The sequence below is a fragment of the Anomaloglossus baeobatrachus genome, chromosome 5 (assembly GCF_048569485.1).
Source record: "Anomaloglossus baeobatrachus isolate aAnoBae1 chromosome 5, aAnoBae1.hap1, whole genome shotgun sequence".
NCBI lineage: Eukaryota > Metazoa > Chordata > Amphibia > Anura > Aromobatidae > Anomaloglossus > Anomaloglossus baeobatrachus.
In genome coordinates this window covers 275,139,302-275,164,220 of record NC_134357.1, presented here as the reverse complement: position 1 = coordinate 275,164,220, position 24,919 = coordinate 275,139,302, and the positions used below count along the sequence as shown (strand labels likewise).

The window sequence follows — 24,919 nt, the reverse complement described above, 5'->3', positions numbered from 1 at the left end:
GTATACAACAATCGGTAAGGCAGAGTTGGTAATAAATGATGTCTGCGTGAAAGTCCGGCTGTTTCTGAGAGCCTGTTCCTGCATGTCATCATGCACCTGCTCAACTATGCAGTGACATTTTAGAATGCAAACTGCCTGCATAATTATATTTTATGGATGATCCGGAGGTATTTGCACAGATGTTTGTCAATAGTTTAAAAACTTATGAAATGCTTATAGCTGTACTTCGGCAACCAAAAAAATAGCTGACTAAAAGATGTATGACCACCACAGAGCGCAGATTAATTATTAGCCAATTTTACCAACTCTGCCTATAACTGTCTCACATATGGCCAATTATTGCAGGATTTCTCAACAGCCTTTTAAAAAGGAGCCATGCTACCCAATCAAAGAGTAAAAACAGTCATCACAACACAGGGGTTCACAGTGATGTATCAAAGGGGCATTACAGTTTAAGCTCTGAATTAGTGATGAGCGAGCACTACCATACTCAGTATTCATAAAGAGGAGTGGGGCACTCGGACAGGCTTGTGTACCAAGAATAATGGATGTCAATGGGAAACTTGAGTAATTTTCTGGAAGATCTTCAGAGAAAAATGCTTGAGTTTCCCATTGACTTCCAATATCCTCGGCACACCAGTCGACCCTATCCAAGAGACTAACTGCTTATTACGGGTACTGAGCATGGTAGTGCTCACTCATCACTAGTTACGAGTACTGAGCACCCGAGCATGGTAGTGCTCACTCATCACTAGTTACGAGTACTGAGCACCCGAGCATGGTAGTGCCCGCTCATCACTAGTTACGAGTACCAAGTAACCAAAAATGGTAGTGCTCATCATTAGTTAAGAGTACCTGGGCATGGTAGTGCTCGCTCATCATTAGTTACAAGTACTCAAGCACCCAAGCATGGTAGTGCTCAGTCATCACTAGTAACGAGTACCTGAGCATGGTAGTGCCCGCTCATCATTAGTTATGAATACCAATCACCCGAGCATGGTAGTGCACTGCTCACTCATCACTAGTTACCAGTACTCGAGCACCCGAGCATGGTAGTTCTTGCTCATCACTACTCTATTTCTCCACCACCTGGTCCAAGGTATCCATGTTTAGGTGGTTTCCTGTACACAGATCATACTAAGGCTGGGTCACACATTTCAGGCCTGGGGGCAGTTATGTGCTGCGCAGTTGAGACCCAAAACAGAAACCTTCACACTTTCTTGCAGCAAATCCTGGCCACGCAGCACACTACCTCTGTGAGGAGGGAACCAGTGAACCCTGGTTATTTTATATTGTATTTAAAGCACATAACTGAATAAATGCAACATTCAAAAGGCAGAAAAAGCGCTTTATTGTCCTGAGAAACAGTTTTGTGGGCAACATTGTCGTTGGTGTATCATAACCAATGTAAATATAAAAAGTGGGGTGCTAAATCCTCCGCAGCACAATTTCCACTTGGCCTGTATAGAAGGCAGTGCAGAACCTAGTTATTAATGTGCTAATACATTCCAGATGTAAGGAGACATTACAGTGGAACGTGTTTCATAGCCATCCACATTTCCGTGAGCCTCATGAAATACATACAGATAAGTGCATGGCGGCAATGGCTCCCCTACATCAGTCTTGTAAGCAGAATTTTGACAAAGAAGTATAATAAAATGAGCTAAAATAAAAAAGTCATATTTTTGAGTTTCATTAAAAAAAAAAATAAATGGCTTCAGCAAGAAGGACCAGGATGCCCCCTCCCAGAAAGCCAAAAGGAGACCATACACATTAGGTAGACGGCGGCTGATGGTAAACAACCATTGTACGAACGATCATTATACCAATGCAGCCATGCACATTTTACCCCATATTGGCTAGAATTGTCATTTAAAGGGAACCTGTTGCATTGTCCATGCAGTCCGATTTGTGAGCAACATGGTATAGAAGAGAAGCTGAACAGAATGATATACAGGATTGTGGGAAAATATTCAGTATAACTTGTATTATATTCATGGACATCTCTGGTGTTTGTATAGGAGTCCAGTGGGCGGTCCTACTAGTGATTGACAGCTATCTGCATACATGTCATACAGGGAGGATTGTAAATCACTACTAGGACCGCCTACTGGACTCCTAGGATTAAAACAAACCCCAGGGACTGCAATGGATCCATTATAAGGTTCACTGAAACCTTTACCATAAGGATGTCTGTCAGTCTGATCCGCTCCTCCTGCTCTATAACACCCTGCCTGCAGATTAGACGCCATTTTTATCATGGCAGGTTTACATTGCATGTGCAATGACTATGGGCAAAGGACTTACTCTTTCTGTTACGGTTATTGCACAGAAAGTATTTACACGAACTAGCGACTAATGCATTAAAAATTTCCACATGATGACAGTGTCATCCGTCAGCTAAAATCATCACCTGGCGAAATATTGTTTGGCAGAAAACCTCCATTTTGATCACCTCTAGACCAATCTATGTGGCCACGTTACCACTCTCAGATGCCATCTTTGTCTATGGCTTTGGTCGACTGGGATTTCTGCAATTGCTCAGAACTTCTTCACTCCTGGCGTCTTGTTATTGAAGAGGCTGACTTTTGCTCCAGGAGATGCAGTGGAGACTGATGGCGATTCCTGTTGCACTTTGCTTAGAGTTGTCTTTTTGATGGCAGCTGCAGGGATTTTTTCCTGGTCTGCGTAATGCTGGAGCTCTCTGTGATGTAGGAGAGACAGAGGAGATTAAAGAGGCTTTTGTGGAACAGAAAAAGGGTCTGCTATTTTACCAGAAACTGGACCACAAGTGATGTGTCCCCCTTTTGTATTCAACTGACTCTGCAGAGAACTGTATACTACACCCCATATACTCTGCCACCATATTATGTGGTCCATATTCCCGTGCCCCCATATTCCCGTGCCCTGAGAGGAGGAACTGCCGAGACACTAGGCTGAGAAGAGACGCTGTTGGCCGAGATCGGAGGTCCGAGGGGACATGCGGCGAGGAGGGGTGATCTGCAGCCTGAGTCCGGCACTGCACTATAGAGGTCACGCCGTGATCACCGCTCCCAGCCACATGCACTCACCTCAAACCTCCGCCCCCGGCAGCCTGTCCTGTCAGCCTGGTGTCTGTTCCACCCGTCAGCGATCACAGCACAGAGTGAGGAACGCATAGGAGCGGAGGCCCAAGGTGAGCACACACGGGGAGGGGAATAGGCGGCAGGGATGGTGTGAGCGGCGATGGGGGGAAGCAGCACATCCGAGTCAGTTAGGGTGCCATCACCGCTGGCCGGCACCAATACTCACCCCATCCCGAGTGGGTGACAGGGGGAAAGTGCAGCTCACAGCATACGCTGTGGGCTAAACAATGATGGCGCGGATCTCCTCCCTCTGCTGTGATGTGGACAGCCCAGGGAGCACATCCAGGTCACAGCAGGGAGCTCTCCTGTAATAAGTATAGGGTCGCAGTCCGATTATCAGCGTGAATGCACAGAGGGCTGCCATAAAAGGAGGTGACTGTCGTTACACACAGCAAATCCAAGATGGCAGCGCCCAGTGTTTCAGTAAAAGCTATAATTAAATAAAAACTAAACAGTGAATTTAATTTTGTATTAAAAATAATTGATACCATAATCACTATTATTAATACAAAAAAACCAAAAAAACAAAAACGGGACACCTTCCCATTACAAATTAAAACGATTGTTACCATTTCATAAATGGTACAGAAAAAATAAGTAACTTTGTAATATATCATGCACTCGCAATTCATGGTTAAAAATCTGTCTTAGGCTATGTGCGCACGCTGCAGATTGGGTGTAGAAGTTTTCTGTACCAAAAAAAATGCACCTTTTGGCAGAAAAATGAACAAAAAAAAAACCCCACGTATTTTTGGTGTATTTTTGTGCCATGCGTTTTTTTGTGTGAAATCATTGGCTGGAAGGGCTGAAAAATGCAAGGAGAAAAAAAAAAAAAAAAAAAAAAAAAAAAAACACAAATCAAAACACCAAAAACATGCTGCTTCTTTTTTCTGCACCCATAACTGCAATGAAAAAAGAGGCAACATACACACAGCATTTCAGAATTCTCATAGACTTTGCTGGGATAAGGATAGACAGGCAGATTTGGGCAACAATCTGCACGATAAACTGCACCAAAAAATGCATAAAAATAAAAAAAAATAAAAACTCAGCGTGCACATACACCCTTAAAGGGGTGATCCAGATGTTTAAAGAGAACCTGTCACCAGATTTGGCGACTATAACCTGCGGCTACCACCGGTGAGCCCTGATATACAGCATTCCAGAATACTGTATATAAGAGCCCAGGCTGCGCTTGTAGAAAGTAAAAGTCACTTTTATAATATCACCTAAGGGGCGGTCTGGTCAGATGGGTGTCGCTGCTTTCCAGTCTGGTGTCTCCTCTCTGCTGTGATTGCATCTTCCTTCTATCCAGCAGAATATGGATAACGTGTCCTACGTCATTCACACAAGCCGTCATGGCAGTCCTGCACAGGCGCGCTTTGATCTAATCTGCCCTGCTCAGGGCAGATAAACGTACTGTAATGCGCAGGCGTGAGAAAAGGTGAAAGAACGCCTGCACATGTGCAGTACAATACTTTGATCTGTCCTCAGCAGGGCAGATTAAAGCGCGCCTGTGCAGGACTGCCATGCCGGCTTTTGTGTATGATGGATGTAGGACACGTCATCCATACTCAGCTGAGTCGAAGGTGGACGGCAATCGCAGCAGAGGAAGGCGCCGGACAGGAGAGCAGCGACACCCATCACACCGGACTGCCCCCATAGGAGAGTATTATAAAAGTGTTTTTTTACGTTCTATACAGTGGCCTGGGCCCTTATATACAGCATTCTGGAATGCTGTATATAAAAAAGTCCACTGGTGATGGCCACAGGTTGTAGTCGCCAAATCTGGTGACAGGGTTCCTTTAAGAAATTTTAATCTAAATCCCTATTTATTGCCCCAATCTAAACTAATTTCTAATATGGCTGCATTAAAAATTCCCTACTCTTCCCCAACTACACTAATTACTATTTTTTTTTTTACCTACTTCCTGTCTGATGACGCTTTGTTTGAGACTGAGTGCCAACACCGCTGGAATGGCACTGGCGCAAGAAACTAGTATATGCTTTTATATTTTAATTGGAGGCAAACATAGGGAGTGACAATGGGGTGAACAGAGAGGGAACATGGCCAACAAATTCATAATTATGCCCAAAAAAAAAATGATTGGAGTACATCACTTGTGGTGGCACACGGTAGCTGAAAGATTCAACAGATTTCTTAAAAGGCACGTCTTAGCCCATTTGATGCCACTGCATGGAATAATGACAGTGAATGAAAATTACAACTACGTCAGCACAGAATACAATTATTTTCATATTGATGATTGAACGCTTACCTGGTCCTGACACAAGATGCTTCTACAGCATTAATGAGAAGGGAACGGAATCCACCACTCTCCAAAAAGTGCAGAGCATGAATGGTAGCACCCCCTGGTGAGCACACATTGTCCTTCAACTGTCCTGGATGCTGCTCTGATTCCAAGAGCATTTTTGCTGCTCCCTGATTAAGATAAAATAACAAAAAAAATGAACCTTTCTTATAAAAGAGGCTGAAGAAGTAAAGACAGAGGACAAGACTTACCAGCATGGCTTGAGCTCCTAGGCGAACTGCAAGCCTCCTGGGAAGGCCCATCTTTACGCCTCCATCTGCAAGTGCATCCAGGGCTGTGAAGGCCTGAAGAACAGCAAATCTCATCAGGTCAATTGTTAAAGACAACAGTCCCATGTCTCCTTTTTTTTTTCATGCAGTTTTTGAAGCCCAACTATATGAAAGCTAGCGTTTAGGTTCCCCCCGACCAGTGTCACGAGTAACTTACATTTCACAGCATTCCGTTATTTGGCAGGAAGCCCTAAGACCATGTGCACACAATGTGTATCCTGTATGATGTATATACAGCAGCCAAAGTGTATCCTGTGTAATGTATGTGTAATTATATAGGAGTCTCAGTGTATCCTATGTGATATATTCAGAAGTCTTAAGGCCCCGTTACACGCAACGACATCGCTAACGAGATGTCGTTGGGGTCACGGAATTCGAGACGCACATCTGGCCTCGTTAGCGACGTCGTTGCGTGTGACACGTACGAGCGACCGCTAACGATGCAAATACTCACCAAATCGTTGATTGTTGACATGTCGTCCATTTCCCAAATAGCATTGTTGCTGTTGCAGAACGCAGGTTGTTCGTCGTTCCTGAGGCAGCACACATCGCTACATGTGACAACCCCGGAACACCGAACACCGTACCTGCATTCTCTGGCAACGAGGTGGGCATGTCTTTCATGCGGCTGCTCTCCGCCCCTCCGCTTCTATTGGACGCCTGCCGTGTGACGTTGCTGTGACGCCGCACAAACCGCCCACCTTAGAAAAAAAAAGAGGTTGTTCGCCGGCCACAGCGACGTCGCTAGGAAGGCAAGTACGTGTGACGGGTACTAGCGATTTTGTACACCACAGGCAGCGATTTGCCCGTGACGCACAAACGACGGGGGCGGGTGCTTTCACGAGCGACATTGCTAGTGAAGTCGCTGCGTGTAAAGCCCCCTTTAGTGCAACCTTTCAGATGCAGCAGTCTCTGTATATGCTGCGTGATGTATACAAGATAGTATAGAGTGGACCTTTGTATTCAGAATATAGAATGCTGATGTGTATGTATTATATAGTGTAGACTCCTGAGGTAGATACAATACTTCACATTAAATTGTATATAAACAGCTCTACACTAATATACAGTGTGTCCACCGCCATTAACTTGAGAATGGCGGCAGCTATAGGCATAGAAGTGGTGTCTAGGTCTAGTAAAGTAGCCATGCGTTACACAATGAAACCACCTATAGCACCACCTGGTGGAAAACAACGGAGTTAGCATTTTTATCTCGAAAACGGAAAGAGGAAAAAAAGTGAATAAAAAAAAAAAATTGTAGGGCATCATCAATTCAAGACGAATCGACACCTTACATACAGAAATGCTATGACCCCCCCCTCCCCCCAAAAAAAAACAAAAAACATTGAATGCTGGTCACGTATATGGCGCTCATGTAACTTTGATGCTCCAAGTGGCCACCGTCAGCTGCAATGCACATCTGGACTCTGGACAGCATACTGTATCTTGCTGCACGTTGTGCAATATGGTAGGTTACACATTTGCACAAGCATCTGTGATACGTCGTCGTAGGTCCTGCAATGTTGGTGGAGGGGTCGCATACACCTACTGTTTGATGTGACCTCACAGAAAGAAGTCCAATGGGGTCAGGTCAGGTGAGTGTGGAGGCCACTCCATGCAACCACCATACCCAATGACTTGTAGGAAGATCTCCATGAGGTATCGCTTCACGTCTGCAGCCTTGTGAGTTTTACATGTTCTAATCATAGCATTTCTGTATGCAAGGTGTCGATTTGCATTGAATTGATGATGCCCTACAACTTTGTAATTCACTTTTTTTCCCCTCTATCTCGTTCCGTTTGAAATAAAAATTCTAATTCAGTTTTCCACCAGGTGGCGCTATAGGTGGTTTCATTGCGTAGTGCATGGCTACTTTACTATACCTAGACACCACTTCTATGCCTATAGCTGCCGACATTCTCAAGTTAATGGCAGTGGACAGGATATGGGTGGACATACTGTAGTGGGGAAAAAAAACTATTTAGTCAGCCACCAATTGTGCAAGTTCTCCCACTTATAAAGATGAGAGAGGCCTGTAATTGACATATGCAGGTCATCCACTAGGTCCCTCCGTGTGGTTCTAGGATTTTTGCTCAACGTTCTTGTGATCATTGACCCCAAGGGGTGAGATCTTGTGTGGAGCACCTGATCGAGGGAGATTATCAGTGGTCTTTTAGGTCTTCCATTTTCTTATCATTGCTGTAACAATTAATTTCATTACACCAAGCTGCTTGCCTATTGCAGATTCAGTCTTCTCAACCTGGTGCAGGGCTACAATTTTGTTTCTGGTGTCCTTCAACAGCAACTTGGTATTCACCATAGTGGAGTTTGGGGTGTGACTGAGGATGTGGACAGGTGTCGTTTATACTGATAAGTTCAAACAGATGCCATTACTACAGGTAATGAGTGGAGGACAGAGGAGCCTTTTAAAGAAGTTACAGGTCTGTGAGAGCCAGAACTCTTGCATGTTTTTAGGTGACTAAATATTTATTTTCCACCATAATTGCAAATAAAATCTTACCAAATCAGAGGTGATTTTCTGGATTTGTTTTCTCATTTTGTCTCTCATAGTTGTGGTCTACCTATGATGTCACTTACAGGCCTCTCATCTTTTTCAGTGAGAGAACTTGCACAATTGGTAGCTGACTAAATACTTTTTTCAACCTATCCATTCGAGAGATATATTGTATTTAACCCCTTCACCTCCCAGCCGATTTTCACCTAATGACGTGTCAATTTTTTTCAATTCTAACCAGTGTCACTTTATGCCACAATGATTATGGACAGCAGAAAACCGGGGCTTCTACACTGACCCTCAAGCTAGGGGGCCCCAAGGGATACTACTAATGGGGGAGAGGTCTGAGTCTCCTTCCTGGCCCTCCTCCTGACCAGCCCTGATCTGACACCACCTCCCTAGGGAGGGACAGGGCAGGAGTGAGATGAAACCCACAAATATATACAGGGGAAACCAAAACTCTGTCATTAAACACACACACACACACACACACACACACACACACACACACACACTTTAATGGACCAAGAAACAAACAATGGTGTGGGGGGAGCCAAAGGTACAGCACATTTCAGTCTGAAAGGGCATTTACACTGTAAAATAATGGTGAGCAAGTGTTAAAAATGGTCATTTCATGAATATCTTTCTTTGTAAACAAGCTTCCGATCCCCTCGTTCATTGGGTGAAGTGATCTTTTACGCAGTATATAATATTATCGTTCTCAGGGGTGAATTAACCTGTGTAAACAGGGCTCGCACTGCTGAAAACAATGGCAGCCTATGTGAATAGAGTGTTTAAATATGGATCGCTCAGTGCGCATCATTTACTGTAGTAATGCAAACAATTGAACAGGCATTCAAAAGGTTGACTGCACTATACCACCGGTCGGTCTGTATAAATGGACCCCAAGGCCAGCCCTGAATATGAACTATAACAAGACTTTTAAGCAGCATCTTGACACCCCTGGGACCGCTTATCTTTAAAGGAAAAAAAAAAATCCATCAAGTTGGAACCCATTTCTTAAGGCACAGCATGATTGAAAGCTGTCTGTGCCCCATAAATACCAAATTGTGACCTCTAGCACAGGATAAGATATCTGGACACGTCTGTGTGCACTTACATAAGCAGGTCCACTTCCACTTAGTCCTGTAACGGCATCAATCAGGTCCTCCTCCACCTCGGTACAAAATCCCACACTCTGCATCAACTGTTCAAGAAGTTGCCCATCCTCCACCTCTGCGTGGGTCCCGGTGGCGTACACTGTGGCCCCTTCTCTAACAATCACAGGAGTATTGGTCATGCATCGGATGACTCTGGGAGCTGTGTGGAAGCCGCTCAATTTCTGTAAAGTTATGGGAAGACAACAGGGAAAGATATAGGAAATGGAGAACTTTGGCTACAAGTAATGGGAATATGGGGTGATGAGTGGGGAGTAGCAGATGTCAGTAAAGGACTGATTTCATGATATATGGTGTATACAATGATGCATACATGTCACAGACTACATGTAGTATAGGACACAAGGTTACCTTCTCTATAGTGCTGATCGTGACACCGGCCGCGCAGGACACGACCATATGACGATCCTCTATGTCAGACCCAATCTCATCGAGAACAAAGGGAATGATAGGGGGTTTCACAGCCAGGAAGAGGACATCGCTGTTCTTCACCGTGTCTTTGTTACTAGTGGTGAAATTTATACCAATTTTCTGAAAATGCAAAAAAAGTTACATGAATATAACTTACAACAATGACGTAACCCAACGTATTATGCCGTATTCACACTTCTGTGTGTCACAATCTGGGTATGGACCATGATTCACGGACTGGCAACGACATTCCTGACCTGAAGTGGACACCCTCCTAGGCTAATATACGAGACTGTCACATTTGGCACAGAAGACTCCTGGGCAGTCCGGGCATTATCGTCCGTGCTCAGACCATGACACATGGATATGTGAAAGCAGCTTAAAGGGATTTTCCAATGAACAAAGTTAATTTTAATCAATAGATCTTTGAATAATAATAAGTTCCACTTATGGATGTATTAATAAAAAAAAAATCAAGGAGGAGAAGAAAAAGAATCCAGCTCTCGCAGTATTAGTATATAATGGCATTCTCGACTTGTTCTCTTTTAATTTCAACCATTAACATAAGAAATCGCTGGCCTGTGCGTTTTGAGCAGTTTGCTCTTAGTCATAGATGGCATAGATGACTAGCAAACTGCTTGAAACGCACAGGCCAGCGATTTATGTTTTTTTAATGGTTGAAATAAAAAGATATTTTTAAATATAAGAAGTCCGGAATGCCATTATATACTACTAGATGGTGGCCCGATTCTAGCGCATCGGGTATTCTAGAATATGTATGTAGTCTATTTAAGAAGATTTAAGAATAATGCAATGAATATACAGGGTAAAATATATACATTATCATTAAATGTTATTGTTTATAGAACTTAATACAACTGAACGATAAACGTGACTGAATTATATCACACTTGTTTAGTAAACATGAGTGAGCTACACAGGGCCGGCGTCAGCACCCACCGCCACGCACGCACGCACGCACAGACACACAGACACACAGACACTTTCCCCTGCATTTGCTACTTTTCCCCTCTCCCCTCCATTTGCTCTCTAACACACGTTCTGTGACAGTCTGTGTCACGTTGCTAAGGCCGCAGTCGGGTATCTAAGGGGCCTGCCCGCACCACTCCCTCAGCAACACTCACATCCAATCCAGAGGCAGCTGAGAAGAGAAGTGGGAGGGACATGCCGAGGAGGAAATAGGAAGTATTGATGGGCAGTCCGGCTTTTTTTGGTGATCCGGTTCCCATGGCTCTGCTCACCAAAAAGAGCCGGCTCATTCGGATCGTTCCTGGCTCCCTATTAAATATGTGTTCACCCCAGTGTGAATGTGTTCATCTGGCGATAGCTAGCGATGTCGTGCGCGATAGCACCCGCCCCCCGTCGTTCGTGCGACATTTGGTGATTGCTGCCGTAGCGAACATTATTGCTATGGCAGCGTCACACGCACATACCTCTCCAGCGACGTCAATGTGACCGCCGAACAATCCCTCCTTCAAGGGGGAGGTGCGTTAGGTGTCATAGCGACGTCACAGCAGCGTGACTAAGCGGCCGCCCAGTAGCAGAGGAGGGGCGGAGATGAGCGGGCGGAACATCCCGCCCACCTCCTTCCTTCCTCATTGCCAGTGGACGTACGTAAGGAGAGGTTAGTCGTTCTTGCGGCGTCACACACTGCGATGTGTGACACCACAGGAACGACAAACAACCAGCGGCATGCACCACCAACGATATTATGAAAAGGAGCGACATGTCAATGATCAACGATTTTTGACGTTTTTGCGATCGTTGATAGTCGCTCCTTGGTGTCACGCTGCGATGTCACTAACGGCGCCGGATGTGCGTCACTAACGATGTGACCCCGACGATATATCGTTAGCAATGTCACAGCGTGTACCTTAAGAGCTTATCCCATCTGTTCCCTATTTAGGGCCCAGCACTAGGGATACTTAGGGTCAGGTATCGGCGCATAGGTGTGGAACCTATTTAGGGTGGTGAGGGACCCCAGGGACCAGCATTCAGTTTGGTCAAGGGCCACCATCTTCCCTCTCCCTAGACACAGGGTTTCCCTTCCCTTTCGCTTAGTACTTCCCCGTACCTAGCGTGACATCTGGCCTACGTTCATCAGAAATGTTCTACAATGGTGATGAGACTAAAGGGCACCACACACAATAGACAGCTGTCATCCAAGAAATTTCTCGGTTGGTATCCATTTTTATTAACTCCCCCATATACAGAACCTTTCGCCGAACCACGCTACGTCTTTTACAAAACAGCCTATTCACTGAGAAAAAAAAAAAAGGGCCTGAAATTGGAAATGGCAGATGATCTATGATGATGATAGAGATGATTTGCCCCCACAGAAAATATTCAATCAGCAGAGCCTGCTGACATCGGTGGGATCAGCCAACTTTAACATGTAAAGAGGACCAGCTGTCACCAGGTCAAAAGTAGCCAGATTCTGTTCTTAATCAGTGCATACACCAAGTTCTGGGCTTCAGAGCTCGCTCCATGTGGTATGAAATGAGTGATGACGTGTTATGTGAGTCATGGCTTTATGGATGTCTGACCACAGATGACTGCAGCTTCCAGACAGCGGTGTTATCTATTCCGTTTACCGCACCAATAAATATGGATTAACTGGGAGATAGAGATGATAAACTCCAGACAGGGTTAAGTAAAAGTTCATTAAACACTATGTCACATACACAAGATGAAAGGGATCTGAACCCATCGTGAGCCGCAGCATCACATGTAATGGCTGCCTGTTGTGTTGCGAGCACAAAGTTTGGAAAACGTTTTAGATTTTTGATCACAGGCGCCATCACTAAATGCCAATGATGTTAGACGCGTGCACTCATACTGCAGCTTATCAGAACACAATACCAGACCACAATATCCTTCAGACAGTCCCCCCACCCCCCTACTTCTTTTTAAGGACATCCCTTTAAAATTCTGAAAAGGCACAGGGAACAGAGTGCATTCTGTCAGAGGACAATTTATGCCAACCAGTAAAGTGGTTGTCCACTACTTGGACAACCACTTCTCAATTACCACACCCCCCCATAAAAACTAAAAACCGCCTGCACTTACCTCTGGTGCCAGCTTTGCTCCATTGGAATTATTGTCAGGTCTCCTTTGACGTTACGTCACGTGAGCCCTGCAGGCAATCGGCGGACACTTCACCCTGACTGACATCTGGATGAAGTGATCTCTGATTTCCTCGGAATGGCAGTTTCATCCAAGGGAAGCGATAGAGAAGCGGCCCATTACCAAACCCTGGTAGTCCCGGCGCTGACCGCAACTACAGGCAGTGTTTTCCTTGGTGGAGAATGGTAATTGAGAAGGGAAGGTCCCAGTTGTGGACAGCCCCTCTAACATTATTTCTAATAGATTTTCTTTAGGAATGTATACTAGAGTCAATCAATAACTGACAGAGGGGTGTTCGACCACTCGGCCATAGTGATGTGTGCTGTATCAGGCCATACATCCACCACCTTCTGCCAGTCTCCGCCATGTGTCAGATGCAGGGGTGCAGTGATACAGTTCTCTATTAGGCTATGTGCGCAGATGGCTTTTTTTTTTTTAGACGCTGCATATTTGTGCGTTTTTTGCCACTAAACTCACCCGCGGCAAAAACGCAGCGGTAAAAACGCATGTGTTTTTCCAATGAATTGCATACATGGAAAATGCAGTAAAACACAGAAAAGAATTGACATGACCATTTTTTTTTTCAGCTCAAAAACGCAGCTTAAAAAAAAAAAAAAAAAAAAAAAAGCTATGTGCGGACAGAAGAAATGAAAACTCAGACTTTGCTGGGGAAACAAAGTCATGCAGTTTTGAGCCCAAAAATTTACCCAAAAAACACTGTGCGCACATAGCCTTAGATTAGCATCTGGTTCATACCTCTCTATATTATCCTTATGGTCACCTCTACAAAAAATCATCACAATTTTCTTACCCTTAATCCAGACACGGTGGGCAGATCAGTATCCGGGGAGCTCGCAGTGATCTTGTGTGCAGCCAACACCCCTGTAATAAGATAAATCATCTTCAGTTCTGTACAATGACAGAAATATAACCCAGAAGACACAGACAGTCGCCATTACTTAGCCTACAAAGATATACGGGAATCATAGGTTATGCTGTTCAACAAGAGAAAATTTATTATGCAAAGTGCTAGGGCAAAAACAATAAAATTTCATTATACATAGGCTGACATAAATTTGGGTATTGGGGGGATGAAGAGCCGCACCACAGAGGGTGGTACATAAAGTGCAGTTACCGCAACATATTAAAGATGTATATATAATGGCCAGTGATGGTCACATATCACAAGTAGCAAAGAAAATCATAATCGGTATATATCAATAATCTCACAACAAGTCATTGAATGATAAATACCTAATATCTACACGTGATTCTATGCAAAATATATAAAATAAATCTCTGGGGTGTTTTATGTTTAGGGCACACTGCCCCTATAAATTACATCCATCCCATAAGTATTAATGTTGCATAGATGTAGCCATCTAAATACCTGCGGCCATTAATGAGGTAAATCAATCTTGTGCAGCACTGCAGAAGGTACCACCACCACCTCAACGCGCGTTTTACCGCACTGCTGGTTTTATCAGGAGGCGTCTACTTGTATTTCTTGTAAGAAGTACATTTAACTTAACTTCCTAGGATGTAATCGTATGTGTGCTACAGAGGCTGCGATGTATGAAGCCAGCCAACACATGCTCCTAAGGGTTCACTCACATCTGTGTATAAAATAAATAAATATATCGGTCCCATTCTCACCCAGAAAAGTAGGATGAGTGAAATCAGTTTAGTTTTCCGTATGTCATGTGAGTGGGATTTGTTTTCTCATCTACCATCTTTTTAGCATCTATTATTCCACAAACATTTATAAAACATTTACAGTGCTCTATGCTGCAGAATGGCAATGGATTCATATAAAATAAAAGAAAGACATATAGATGGTCCATGTGCCATCCGTTTTTCTTTTTCCACACCCATAGACTTTCATTAGCGAGTCTTGGAGTTTTACATGACCAAACAACATGCTGAGATTATTTCTCATGACATATACAGCTGATGAAAAAAAATTGCAGATCAGCACTACATTATTGGGGCGAGCACAATGTAATTTATAATAGCATTGCACTCTTCGTCTTCATACACAGAAGTGTGCAAGCCCTTTACAATGTAAATTGGTACCAATAAAACATACAGCTCGGCAGAAAACCAAAATAAGTCCTCACAAAGTACCACTGATGGCCCTACAGAGTAGTCTAAAGCAGATGTAGACACCAGTTAGAGTGTAGTCTACAGCAGTGGAGCCCCCTAGATGTTGAGGTGTGCACTAATCATAGAGCATAGTCTAGAGCAGTGGAGCCCCCTAGCTGTAGAAATGTGCACTAATCATAGAGCATAGTCTAGAGCAGTGGAGCCCCCTAGCTGTTGAGGTGTGCACTAATCAGAGCGCAGTCTACAGCAGTGGAGCCCCCTAGCTGTTGAGGTGTGCGCTAATCAGAGCGTAGTCTACAGCAGTGGAGCCCCCTAGCTGTTGAGGTGTGCGCTAATCAGAGCGTAGCCTACAGCAGTGGAGCCCCCTAGCTGTTGAGGTGTGCGCTAATCATAGAGAATAGTCTACAGCAGTGGAGCCCCCTAGCTGTTGAGGTGTGCACTAATCATAGACCGTAGTCTACAGCAGTGGGGCCCCCTAGCTGTTGAGGTGTGCACTAATCATAGACCGTAGTCTACAGCAGTGGGGCCCCCTAGCTGTTGAGGTGTGCACTAATCATAGACCGTAGTCTACAGCAGTGGGGCCCCCTAGCTGTTAAGGTGTGCACTAATCATAGACCGTAGTCTACAGCAGTGGAGCCCCCTAGCTGTTGAGGTGTGCACTAATCATAGACCGTAGTCTACAGCAGTGGGGCCCCCTAGCTGTTAAGGTGTGCACTAATCATAGACCGTAGTCTACAGCAGTGGAGCCCCCTAGCTGTTGAGGTGTGCACTAATCATAGACCGTAGTCTACAGCAGTGGGGCCCCCTAGCTGTTAAGGTGTGCACTAATCATAGACCGTAGTCTACAGCAGTGGAGCCCCCTAGCTGTTGAGGTGTGCGCTAATCAGAGCGTAGTCTACAGCAGTGGAGAACCCTCGCTGTTGAGGTGTGCGCTAATCAGAGCGTAGTCTACAGCAGTGGAGAACCCTCGCTGTTTTTCAGAGGCAGCTGGGGTGGCAGTTCTCCAATATTATGGTTGTGAGATTGTTGCAATTTTACTGTAATAAGTCATATTTTATTTATACACATATATACATGTAGACACCGGATGACATAGACATATCACCACCTCGGAAATAATCCATGAATTCTACGTACCTGCTGCGGTGAAGCCCCTGACTAGGGCATAGGTCAGCTGTCCTGCGCCAATGAACCCCACGCTCATGGTGATCCTTGGTCCGATCAATACAGCGCTCACACTGCCAGCGAGTGCAGACTAGACAGATGAAAGGACCCTGTAGAGTGGACATGTAATCAGCGCTTAGTACAGTCAGCAAACTGCAGCACATAATATATACATCCAACACAGCCTGGCATGGCACTCCGGCCTCGTCATGTACACAGGCACACCACGCACTTTACATCCAATGGAAACTGCAGACACAGCAACTACTGGTGAGAGCAAGTGAGGTCAATGCTCTAAATGAGGGTTACTGGTTTTATTTGCCAGCGGAGAGCAGTGCTGGGAAGGCTCAGGTCTCTGGAAATATACTTTGTACAGAAAGACAAGGGCGACATTACAGGCAAAGTGCCATGGTAGAATATGCTGCAGAGAGGAGCTCATGGCTCTATCAGACTCATTCCAAGAATTGATCCAGTCTCATCAGTCAGGTCTCTTACATTTTTCTTTGTATTTTTCTTTAATATAGAATTTATTTTGCTCTAAAAACTTTTACTGTAAAGAATCCTTCCCTATATTGTTGATGAAAATGCACAATCAAGTAGCAAAATAAAAGGAGAATATATGGTAGTAAGGCATATGCTGGTCTAAAGGCTGCTTTACACACTGCGATATCTGTACCGATATCGCCAGCGTACGTACCCGCCCCCATCTGTTGTGCGACACGGGCAAATCTCTAGCCGTGTCGCACAACATCGCCCAGACCAGTCACACTACTTACCTTCCCTGCGACGTCGCTGTGACCGGCGAACCGCCTCCTTTCTAAGGGGACGGTTCGTCCAGCGTCACAGCGACCTCACTGAACCGTTGCCCATTAGAAGCGGAGGGGCGGAGATGAGCGGGACGAACATCCCACCCACCTCCTTCCTTCCTTCCTTCCTCATTGTGGCCGGGAGGCAGGTAAGGAGAGGTTCCTCGTTCCTGCGGTGTCACAAGGAGCGATGTGTGCTGCCGCAGGAGCGAGGAACAACTTTGTTACTGCTGCAGCAACGATATTAGAGAAGGGACCCCCATGTCACCGATGAACGATTTTGCGACGTTGCAAAATCGCTCATAGGTGTCACACGCAACGGCATCGCTAATGCGGCCGGATGTGCGTCACAAATTCCGTGACCCCAACGAGATCACTTGAGCGATGTCGTAGCGTGTAAAGCCCGCTTTAGTCAGTTGATGCGGACGTGACAAGGTCTCTTAATAAATGTATTGTGGCCCTGCCTGTCCGTGCCACAGTAAAGCACCCCAATGTCTACTATGAGCGGTAGATCTGCGCGATAACTCGCACCACGATATTGGGTAAATGAGGTCTCAGGTGCTCAGTGGCCTCTTGCCTTTATTTTTTTTTCCCAATAGTTGTGTGAAACTGAAAAATAAATATGCACACTTTTGTACAATTCTGATGTGCAGCAAAATTTGTGATGTCAGAAAACAGCAAACCTCATAAGAACAGTGGAGTAAACTGCGGCAAATTTACTCCAACATACAGCCACAACTCTGCCAGTCTTCCTGTTTGCATTTTCGTGGTCTGGCTCCTCGGTCTTTCCACTGAAGGTAGTTCTCAATAACATTGGCTGTATGTTTGGGGTTGTTGTCCTGCTGCAGAATAAAATTTGGAGCCAATCAGACGCCTCCCTGATACTTATCCATCACATGATACTATCTGCCTGTGGTTCTGGTGGCTTAGTGGTTAGCACTGTTTTGCAGCACTGGGGTCCCGCAATGTTCTCCCCATGTTTGTGTCAGTTTCTTCTGTGTACTCCAGTTTCCTCCAACACTCCAAAGACAATGATAGAGAACTTAGATTGTGACCCTCAATGGGGACAGAGATGATCATGTCTGTAAAGCGCTACGGAATATGACAGCGCTATATAAGTAATGCATCTACATACATAATTGCCGGTTACGTATCTAACCATATCCCACAATGCACTGCGGCACTGTCAGTTGCGCAGCCGCAGTTCACACCCACATCATAGCCATGGTAACCAGGAACAACAGTGCAGGCGGAACCCAAAATTGTGGACTGAGTAAGCACAATTAGTAAACACAGATCAAGAAACACAACACCAGATACCAATATACAGCACACAACAAGAAAGACAGTGCACAGGGGTGAAAGACATCAAATAACGCAACACATACAATACACAAATGCAGAGGGATGACATACAACAGATATATTGGAAAGCGCAAACAGTGTGACACAAGTCCACTGCTCCTGTCAACACCACTAAGCATAGACAGATGTTCATTTCACCGCACTCCCGATGCGATAGAAGCGGGCCCATTTCTAGTAATGAACAGTGCTTTTTTGCGGTGGTACGCGCCGGTACGGCGTACCGGAAAATCTGAAGAGCGCTGAGGATAAGCACCTCTGGCTCTGTCCACATGGCTAATTTGTAAATTTGCTAGATCATCAGCCTCCTGCTACCACCGGCACCATGTCCGCTCCCAGCTGCTAAGCGGGAACACTAGAAAAAAAAAATCTCACACTTACAGGTGTGCAGCCTCCCGGGACACGTGTGATCGGCTTCAGGACCTGCCGGTAATCAGCAGTCACGCTACGGCATCAGCTGAGAGTCTGAGTCCAGCGGTGGGGTCGGCTTTTTACCGCTTAGCTGGTTTAAGCGATCAGGTGGTGCTCTGAGGTGACTGCAGCAGCTGATTACCAGCGGCTCCTGGAGCGATCAGTCGTGTCCCGGGATTTTGCAGACAGGCGAGTAGTTTTGGTTTTTTTGCACTGATGCATCAGCTGATTGTATAAAAGCAGTTTATACAATCAGCTGATGTGTGATGTGATTCACATCCTTGAACCTGACATCATCTGATCGCTTTGCCTTCCAGCAAACCGATCAGATGATATTGGATCCAGATTGGACGGCGCGGGACCCTTGACCCAGGATTACTGCGGAGGGGGGGGGGGGTTCTTTATTTCAATAAAGATGGAGTCACTAATTGTGTTGTGTTTTATTTCTAATAAAAATATTTTCTCTGTCTTGTGTTTTTTTTTTTTATCTTTACTAGAAATTCATGGTGGCCATGTCTAATATTGGCGTGACACCATGAATTTCGGGCTTAGGGCCAGTTGATAATACACAGCTGGCCCTAACCCCTTATTACCCAGCGAGCCACCCAGCTCCAGTGCCGCTGGAAGAGTTGGATACAGCGTCAGAAGATGAAAGCGCCATTTTCTGGGGAGGCTGCGGACTGCAATTTTCAGCAGGGGTGCCCAGAAAGCTTGGGCACTCTGCGCTGCGGATTCCAATCCCCAGCTGCCTAGTGGTACCTGGCTGGACACAAAAATTGTGTGAAGCCCACGTCATTTTTTTTCCCTTAAATTTCATGAAATTCATGAAATAATTAAAAAAAGGGCTTCCCTATATTTTTGGTTCTCAGCCGGGTACAAATAGGCAGCTGGGGGTTGGGGGCAGCCCATACCTGCCTGCTGTACCTGGCTAGCATACAAAAATATGGCGAAGCCCTCGTCTTTTTTTTTCTTACATTTTACGTTTTTGAGCAAAAAACTCCTGCATACAGTCTTGGCTGAAGGATGCTGAGCCTTGTAGTTCGGCAGCTGCTGTCTGCTCTCCTGTATACACTAGTGAATGGACACAAGAAAAGTATTTGTCCAGCTCACCTGCTTGAAATGGAGACCCGTATGCTCTGGATCGTGCAAGGAAAGGAAGGTCGGCAAGTCCTTTGTAGAGAATATAGAGGAAAAACTACCAGCAACTTGATCCAAGCAGGAAAATTTCTTTGAAATCCAAATTCTTTATTTAAATACATCTTTAAAAAGTCCATGATATGGTCAGTTGGAGCCCATGTTAACATGTCTATATCATGGACTTTTTAAAGATGTATTTAAATAAAGAATTTGGATTTTAAAGAAATTTTCCTGCTTGGATCAAGTTGCTGGAATTTTTTTCCTCTATATTCTCTACTAGTGGATGGAGTATGCTGAGCCTTGTAGTTCTGCACCCCCTGCCTCTCCAGCATAGAGTACCGTATGTAGTAAACCGTGCACAGGATCTCCCGGCTGCCCGACAGCAACCCCTCCCACTTCTCAAACTCGGCTGCCGGCTGACAGATCCTCCTCCCCCCCCCTCCTCAATCTTGGCCGCCGGCGCCTAACAGCACCCCCCCATCCCCTCGTCTCAGATGCGTACCAGCAAATATTTTTTTTACAAAAAGAGCACTGGTAATGAATATAAATCAATCCAGAGCTCCTGCTGGCATTTTTCTGTACCCCAGTTCTTATGTTTTTTGTGCATAGGTGAGTGACTTGGTCTTGTTTCCATGTTGTAGCTATGAATTTTGCCTGCAAATCATCAATGAAGACCACTTCAGGCCAGACTTGTCTGAACAGTAGATGGGTGTAGCTGGTCCCATTGGTTTCTGCTAGTTCTGAGCTGCTGGACATCTTCCGATTTTGATGGGAAGTAATTGTGATGTCTTCATCTGCTGCACTAATCTTCCATGACCGACCACTGTGGTCCTCAATGTTGCCCATTTCTTGATGTCCTTAATGCTGAGAAATACAGGCAGATAGCTATCCATGATGGAATACCATCAGGGAGGCGTCTCATGGGCCCCATATATATTCTTCAGCAGAAAAAAACCCCAAACATAAGGCCAATGTCATCAGTGTAAAGTAGAACAAGGTCTCGTGGAAGTGATGATTTGGCCTCCACAGAGCCCTGATCTCAACATCGAGTCTGTCTGGAATTACATGAAGGGACAGAAGATCTGGGGTCTGTTCTCCAAGATGTTTGGAACAATCTCACCGCTGAATTCCTACAGAAACTGTATACATGTTTATCTAGAATTGATGCTTTGAAGGTAAAAGGTGATCACGCCGAAGATTGGTGCGATTTAGATTTCTCTTTTGTTGACCCACTTTGGATTTTGTTAATTGATAAAAATAAACTAATAACACTTTCATTTTTTTAAGCCATTCTTATTTGCAGCATTTTTCCCACACCTGCCTAAAACTTTTGCACAGTACGATAATTCTTGGTTGTACAATGTGCCATCACTGTGCATACCATCATAAAAGGGAACCATCCAGCAGGATTTTCCCTTACAAAGTAAAGGCAGTACCATACTGGCGCTAGCATGGTGAACAAATCCATACCTTCACTTATCATTTTGGATCTTTGATTGCATAAAAAACAAACAAAAAAAAAAAAACAACGTTCATAAAAGGTCCAGAAATTGGTGCTGTAGGTGATTGACATGTGCAACGGGGCCTTTGTGGGTCAGGTCCTGTTATGATTTCTCCTCCGGTGTCCTCCTGGCTTGTCCCTTTATTTTTACAAATTTATTTCGATGCCTCTATTATCGCTGTTGGCGGCGTGTGCGCATTGCTACTGTAATGATTTCTTCATTAAAATGGCACCAGAATTAGCGCCTGTACGTACCACGATCTCCAGCGCCATTTTATTGAAAACACTGTGGAGGAGACTGAGCGGCGGGAGTGTGTGCACAGATGAAAAAAAAATAAAAAATTAAATCTGAGCATGCACCGATGCCGCGCAGTCTTCAGCACAGTGTCTTCAATAAAATGGCGCCTGAGATTGCTGTACATGCATACGCGACCTCCGGCGTCATTTTAACTAAGACATCAAACTATCAATGCGCATGCGCCGCCAGCACCAGCAATGGCATTGCAGCGCAAAATTTGGGTAAACAAAAGGGGCAACCAGGAGGATGCAGGAAGAGGAATCATCAGAGAGGACCCGACCCACAAAGACAACACCCAGCTGCACATGTCAGTCACAGACGGCACCAATTTCTGGACCTTTATAAACAGTTTTTTCTACAAAGATCCAATCTGGAAATTGAACACATCCTAGCGTCAGACCCGCACTGCCTTTACGTTATATGGGAAAATCCTGCTGGTTGATTCCTTTTAAAGGGGTTGTCCACTAATTTTACATTGATGACCTGTCCTAAGGAAAGACCATCAATGTCTGATCAGCCGGGATCCAACACCAGACTCCCCGCTCATCACTTGATCTCGATGCCGGCAGCCGGAAAGCCTCAGTTCCATAGGTGCCCTATCAACTAACGTTGGCCGCTGTCCAGGTACTGCACATCTGCCTCCTACTGATTTGAATGGATGTGCAGTGCTCAGCCGCTATCAGAGGATAGGGCAGCTCCGGAACTGAACATTTCTGGCTGCCGCCACCGGCACTGAAAACGGTTGATCGGTGGGAGTGCAGGGTGTCAGACCACGGGCGATCAGACAGTGATGACCCATCCTAAGGAGAGGCTGTCAATGTTAAAGAAGTGGCCAATCTCTTTCAGAAAAGCAGAGAACCTGACAACATTAACATCCTTTCTAGACGCCATGTTGGATCACTTTGGAACAAAAGGGCAATTGCAATTAATCACTGAAGGTGAAGTGACCGGTATCTCCTGTCCCCAGCAGAGGACCCAGCATGTCCGCAAGGTGCCATCAGAGTCCGCTCCTGAGGCAGAAGGATACCTGTGTCGTCATGGGGCAGAATTCCCCTTTATTCCATTCAGCTGTACACTAAGGGTACGCGGTGACTTCTGTATTGCAGCCGGGTCACAGGTAGGGGTCCACAGTGCACCACTTACACCGGGGCTATGACACCACCTGCTGCAGGGTCACAGGTAGGGGTCCACAGTGCACCACTTACACCGGGGCTATGACACCACCTGCTGCAGGGTCACAGGTAGGGGTCCACAGTGCACCACTTACACCGGGGCTATGACACCACCTGCTGCAGGGTCACAGGTAGGGGTCCACAGTGCACCACTTACACCGGGGCTATGACACCACCTGCTGCAGGGTCACAGGTAGTGGTCCACAGTGCACCACTTACACCGGGGCTATGACACCACCTGCTGCAGGGTCACAGGTAGGGGTCCACAGTGCACCACTTACACCGGGGCTATGACACCACCTGCTGCAGGGTCACAGGTAGTGGTCCACAGTGCACCACTTACACCGGGGCTATGACACCACCTGCTGCAGGGTCACAGGTAGGGGTCCACAGTGCACCACTTACACCGGGGCTATGACACCACCTGCTGCAGGGTCACAGGTAGGGGTCCACAGTGCACCACTTACACCGGGGCTATGACACCACCTGCTGCAGGGTCACAGGTAGGGGTCCACAGTGCACCACTTACACCGGGGCTATGACACCACCTGCAGCCGGGTAACAGGTAGGGGCCACAGTGCAGGACTTACACCGGGGCTATGAAACCACCTGCAGCCGGGTCACAGGTAGGGGCCGCTGTGCACCACTTACACCGTGGCTATAACACCACCTGCAGCCGGTCACAGGTAGGGGCCGCTGTGCACCACTTACACTGGGGCTATGACACCACCTGCAACCGGGTCACAGGTAGGGGTCTGCAGTGCACCACTTACACCGTGGCTATGACACCACCTGCTGCAGGGTCACAGGTAGGGGTCTGGAGTGCATCACTTACACCTGGGCTATGACACCACCTGCAGCCGGTCACAGGTAGGGGCCGCTGTGCACCTCTTACACCAGGGCTATGACGCCACCTGCAGCCGGTCACAGGTAGGGGTCCGCAGTGCACCACTTACACCGGGGCTATGACACCACCTGCAGCCGGTCACAGGTAGGGGTCCGCAGTGCACCACTTACACCTGGGCTATGACACCACCTGCTGCAGGGTCACAGGTAGGGGTCACTGTGCACCTCTTACACCGGGGCTATGACGCCACCTGCAGCCGGGTCCATCAGGGTTGGGGCCACCAATCACCAGATGTGACATTATACGTGGCACTGTGGTCCTCGCGTCTGGTGACCACGTGTAGGATGAGACACTGGAGAAGTCTCAGCTTGTGAGAAGCCCCCTATGTGCCTGCGTTTAGCCCCAGCATGTGAGATTACAACTTTATGCATCGCTCGGGGCATGCTGGTAGTTGTAGTCCCCCCAGGCTGCAGACCCCCTGCCTGGGTGCCATGTACACTATGGAGCAGCTCCACACCTAGCCTATGAATGATGCAATGCTGTGACATCATCACTACAGGAGAGAAATCAGAGTGTGACGTGTCTGATGTAACTCCATGACACGTGTCCTCCCAGCACCCTCTCCCTTCACCTCCGCTCTGGGTTCTGCAGATTCGCCTTCACCGCCGGCTGCACGTCCTCCTCTTCCTCCGCGGATTCCCACACTTTGCAGGACACAATACCGGTACCGAATTACCGGGTGCCAGCGGAAGCCACGCCCTCAATGCTAGGCTACTCATTCCACGCCCCTGTAGCGTTTCCCTATAGGAAGTCTTCACAGCCCCGCCCACTGTTTTATTGATCAGGCACCGCCCTCATGCCGCATGGCTTAGGTCAAGTCGGCCCGCCCCTTTACCGTATTCCACCAATCACAGCAGTCCGAATAATCCCTGTCTATTTGCTTAAAGGGCCAGTGACGACTTCTAGAGCCCTGTACTTCTAACCATCAGCATCCCTGTGCTCCTCACCATCAGCAGCCCTGTACTCCTCACCATCAGGCAGCCCTGTGCTCCTCACCATCAGCAGCCCTGTGCTCCTCACCATCAGGCAGCCCTGTGCTCCTCACCATCAGGCAGCCCTGTGCTCCTCACCATCAGC

At 46.3% G+C, this 24,919-nt stretch overlaps 1 protein-coding gene across 1 annotated transcript; it reads right to left on the bottom strand.

The window, feature by feature from the left end:
* Window positions 1-1,327: 1,327 nt before the first annotated feature.
* Window positions 1,328-24,578, bottom strand: PYCR1 (pyrroline-5-carboxylate reductase 1). Its single transcript, XM_075347444.1, has 8 exons — window positions 24,414-24,578; window positions 16,222-16,358; window positions 13,790-13,860; window positions 9,772-9,951; window positions 9,363-9,584; window positions 5,650-5,742; window positions 5,405-5,568; window positions 1,328-2,704 (listed from the first exon to the last, which is right to left on the bottom strand). Exons 2-8 carry the CDS (start codon window positions 16,286-16,288, stop codon window positions 2,542-2,544), a joined length of 960 nt encoding a protein of 319 aa, XP_075203559.1. The 5' UTR covers window positions 16,289-16,358; window positions 24,414-24,578; the 3' UTR covers window positions 1,328-2,541.
* Window positions 24,579-24,919: the final 341 nt, after the last annotated feature.

Coding starts and splice junctions, on each gene's coding strand:
- PYCR1 (XM_075347444.1), bottom strand. CDS start 16,288: ATGAGCGTGGGGTTCATTGGCGCAGGACAGCTGACCTATGCCCTAGTC. Junction 5,743..9,362: donor GTGGAAGTGGACCTGCTTAT/GTAAGTGCACAC, acceptor GCTGTTCTTCAG/GCCTTCACAGCCCTGGATGC. Junction 2,705..5,404: donor GCATCTTGTGTCAGGACCAG/GTAAGCGTTCAA, acceptor CCTACATCACAG/AGAGCTCCAGCATTACGCAG.